We start from the raw sequence: 3,857 nt of genomic DNA, 5'->3' as shown, positions 1-3,857 counted from the left end.
ACTTTTGAGGTTTCATGGATTTGATTTTCGTATGTAGGTATAGTATTGAAGGGTCAGTTACTTATGGTGTTCTTCAGATACAAATCCACATAGATGTTGTTGAACCACAACCCAATCGGCCTAAACTTCAACTCAATCTTATTTAAGAAGTGTAAGAATTTAAACTCTCTTTGTTTTATACATATTTTTATCTTGTATTAGCTAGGAATGGTGAATACACGTAGTTTTGTACTTGTCAATTGCTTTTGAGAAAGATTGTTTATTAGTTTTTAATATGAAAAGATCTTTTTTGAGTATCCATCTTGTAATTTCATGAGTAAATAAACTTTGTATTAAATTATAAAGAATGTCCACATAATACACATGGTACGATTCCTTGGCGCTATTTGGCCTGAATAATACATAAATTTAATAAAAAAATAAAAAATATGTAAACATTAACTATGTTTTTTTTTTTCTATAAAAATGATGTGTAACAATCAAGATGATGATGTCAAGATCCACATGAACACTGTCGACCATGCAGTAAGTGCAAATGCTGCAGCTAAGTAACTCCACATTGTCAGAACTGAACATTCCTCTTGTCCCACATTGAACAATTGTGTCATTGTACCTTGCATACAAATCATTTATAATCTCAATTTCCTATTCAAATTTAGTCATTTATTTTAATAATATTTTGATCATGTGTCATATAATATATAATAAGATCATATAAGAATTGCTTACTGATATTCATGGCCGGTGGCACTGTGTACTGAATCAATAGCACAAAACTGAAAAGCGGATCATCAGGAAGTAATCCCAAACCAGAAGCTGTCTTGATCACAAAGATTCCAACTATGGGAAGAATCACAAATCGTACACAAATGATTGTGATGATGATAATAGGCCTAATGCTTGTCCTCCTCATACCTGTAATCATTATCAAATCAAATTACTTAAATTTTTAAAAAGTGATTTTTCATCACCACAATACAATTGCTTAAGAAGCTACCAACTTCAATTTCATGGTTGTTTACCTTGTATTAGGTTTCCTCCTAGTATAAGAGTGATACAAGGTATCGTTGCATCGCTGGATTTATAAAAAAAAAAATTAAAAATGTTAGATACATTATAAAAGCCAAAACAAAAGGTTCTTAATTAAACGGATACTAAATTCAACCAAAGACAAACAAGATTACCCAAGTAGAGTGACAGAATCTTGGATCACTCGTAATGGAGCATCATCACCAATCACAAGCTTTTTCAGCCATGGGGTTGCCCCGAATATCAGTCCTACAATCTGAGGATTGATATAATTAGATTATTACAAGTTTCTAGTAGACATATGTTTCATAAACAGATTCTCTGAAACTTACAGAACCAAGAGTTGGAGGAGCCATGAGTTTTTCCAATAATACATTGAGTATATCCACTAGTTTACCTGAGAAAGATTCGTCTTTCTTCTCATCCTTTTTTACACTCTGCACAAAATCCATGGACGCTAAAATTAACATTTCATACAACATAATTATCAATATATTGTCAGTTTAACACAAAAGGCTTACGGGTTGTATTTGTGTGTCTTCACTAGTCGCGTATGATAATGGCACAACTACATCAATATATTCTTGGCTTGTTCCATTTAGAAGGGAAGTTTTTTCATTTGCATTCAAGTCTTTGTTGGGTTCTTGTAGTAATTCCTCGACTTCTTTCATGTACTTTGAACATGAGCTTTTTATTAACTGGAAAGTGTATGTCCAAATGTATAAACTAGCCAACTGCATGCACCATAATCTTGAATTAGATGCCACTAATTAATGATGTCACAATTTTGGTAAAATTTAATGAAAAAAAAAAGTCGGCTCACCGCCATTGAGAATGATGAATATGAGAGTCCCTTGGATTTACAGATACTATGTTCTCCAAAAGGGCTGCCACCCTCCGTGCATATTGCAGGGACAATTATCAATAACATGTTTCCAAGATTTCCTACCATGGAAGATAACAATAAAAAATAAAAATCAGGAAAAATGACAATATGAATGCAAATTGTTCACTTCAATTGGTAGCGAAAATAACAAAGTTAAAGAGATTTTTCTTGTCCCCATGTGTTTATAAAAATATCAATAAAAATATACACAGTTAGTAAAGAGTTTGGTTTCATGAAGTTATATATACATATATAAACAAAATGAGAAATATATAAGTTATAAGTACCTGTGGAACACATAGCTATGAGTAGGCCCTCTAAATGTGGTTTTGGTTTAATTAGTTTTGCTGCAATCCACCCCAATATTCCTCCACAAAGAAATGTTATTCCAATATTTATTGGCATAAACCACCTACAAGATAATTTAAAACGCCATGATATATATACATAATCATCATTCTCAACATGCAAAATGAAATAAGCTCTTAATTACGTACCATGAGATAATGTCTTCGAGGGTGACTGTTTTTGCAAGACTAGCAAAAATAAGCGAGGGAGTAAACACCACGAAAACAATCTGCACAATTTAAAGCTTCCTTTTTTTTAGACTTCGTGTTTAACTATCACAAACAAAGTAATCTATAAAAGACTCATATATGTTTTATATTATAACAAGTAGTCAAGTACATACCTTATTTAGTGACTTTCGAGTGTCGCTAGAGAGAATATTGAAGTAATCGGTAGCCATAATTGCTCCTATTGCAGTCAGCAACAAGACCTCTAGTATTGGCATCGATGCCACCTCAAACAACGATAAAAATCCCATTTCCTGTGAATTGTTAACACTTAATTCTGAGCTTCGTTCTTATGTTTGCGTCTACTTTTTATTCACTTTTATATCATACAAGGGCGCGAAGGGTGTTGCTAATCAATGAAAGATCCTGGCAGATGTTGTTGGACCAAAAGCCAATTTGGATTTGAATTCAAAAGATTTTTAAACGACTTAATAAAAGAGTATCTTGAAATTTTGAGGAAACATTGAATGGAGGACAATATGATAAGGAAACGACAGAATAACATTAGCAAGTTGCTTTTGGATTCCAACCTTTAAAAAGTTAAAACATCAGAAAACAGATAGATCGAAGAGTCTTCTATGCACGCCGCCTATTATGAACTGATTTTACCCTTCTGCCCTCCACGAAGTCGGGGCTTCATATATAAAGCACATGCATAATGAATTTAATAATTAATAATGCTGGCTGGGATTTGGGAATTATAGTAACAGAATTTCTTTACGGATGCTGATTTATTGCTTTGTTATTTTACAAAATGTAACAACGCTTAATTCAAGATATGAATAGTGATTCTTATCTATTTAATTAAATTAGTAAAGACAAGACCAAGGTTTTAGAATTCGCTACTCTGTACCTGGTCGATTCGCGAATATCGATTATTCGGTAGTACTCGGATTCGATAATTCATGTAAAATATTTTTACGAAAATTATATATGTTAAAATCATAAGTTCAAAGAAATATATAACAAATTAGTACATACCACAAATGAATACAAATATAAGTCATGAATGTCTTTCTTTTCTTTTAAAAGAAGAATCAATTGTTTTTGATCTTATGATTTGCCGTATGATTATTCAAAACCAAATTAACAATTTTAATAATATTATTAATTTTAAATTACTATATATATATATATAAAACTAAAAATTGCTTTGTAGTAAAATAATGTCTAATTGGAATTTCGGGTGTAAGCGGGGTAAAACAAAGAATGTTTGGAATTACGGATGCAGATAAATTGGATGGCAGGAGATATAGCTATAGCTATTGAGCTTTATTCCTCTTATGTTAATTATACGTGGGTTAGTATTTTGAAAGTGTTGAGGAGGCCAAGCACCAGCAAGCCACCCCACTAGCTTCGCCATTGAA

General features: G+C 32.0%; 1 protein-coding gene across 1 annotated transcript; it reads right to left on the bottom strand.

The window, feature by feature from the left end:
- Positions 1-302: 302 nt before the first annotated feature.
- LOC111915993 (protein PIN-LIKES 7) lies at positions 303-3,000 on the bottom strand. Its single transcript, XM_023911625.3, has 10 exons — positions 2,607-3,000; positions 2,413-2,492; positions 2,203-2,327; positions 1,853-1,974; positions 1,551-1,763; positions 1,362-1,466; positions 1,185-1,285; positions 1,023-1,075; positions 730-915; positions 303-613 (listed from the first exon to the last, which is right to left on the bottom strand). Exons 1-10 carry the CDS (start codon positions 2,739-2,741, stop codon positions 480-482), a joined length of 1,254 nt encoding a protein of 417 aa, XP_023767393.1. The 5' UTR covers positions 2,742-3,000; the 3' UTR covers positions 303-479.
- Positions 3,001-3,857: the final 857 nt, after the last annotated feature.

Source organism: Lactuca sativa, chromosome 2 (genome assembly GCF_002870075.4).
Source record: "Lactuca sativa cultivar Salinas chromosome 2, Lsat_Salinas_v11, whole genome shotgun sequence".
Lineage (NCBI taxonomy): Eukaryota > Viridiplantae > Streptophyta > Magnoliopsida > Asterales > Asteraceae > Lactuca > Lactuca sativa.
This window is presented reverse-complemented; position numbering and strand designations above follow the sequence as displayed.

Coding starts and splice junctions, on each gene's coding strand:
- LOC111915993 (XM_023911625.3), bottom strand. CDS start 2,741: ATGGGATTTTTATCGTTGTTTGAGGTGGCATCGATGCCAATACTAGAG. Junction 1,467..1,550: donor AAGACACACAAATACAACCC/GTAAGCCTTTTG, acceptor GATTTTGTGCAG/AGTGTAAAAAAGGATGAGAA. Junction 1,076..1,184: donor GATTCTGTCACTCTACTTGG/GTAATCTTGTTT, acceptor TTATAAATCCAG/CGATGCAACGATACCTTGTA.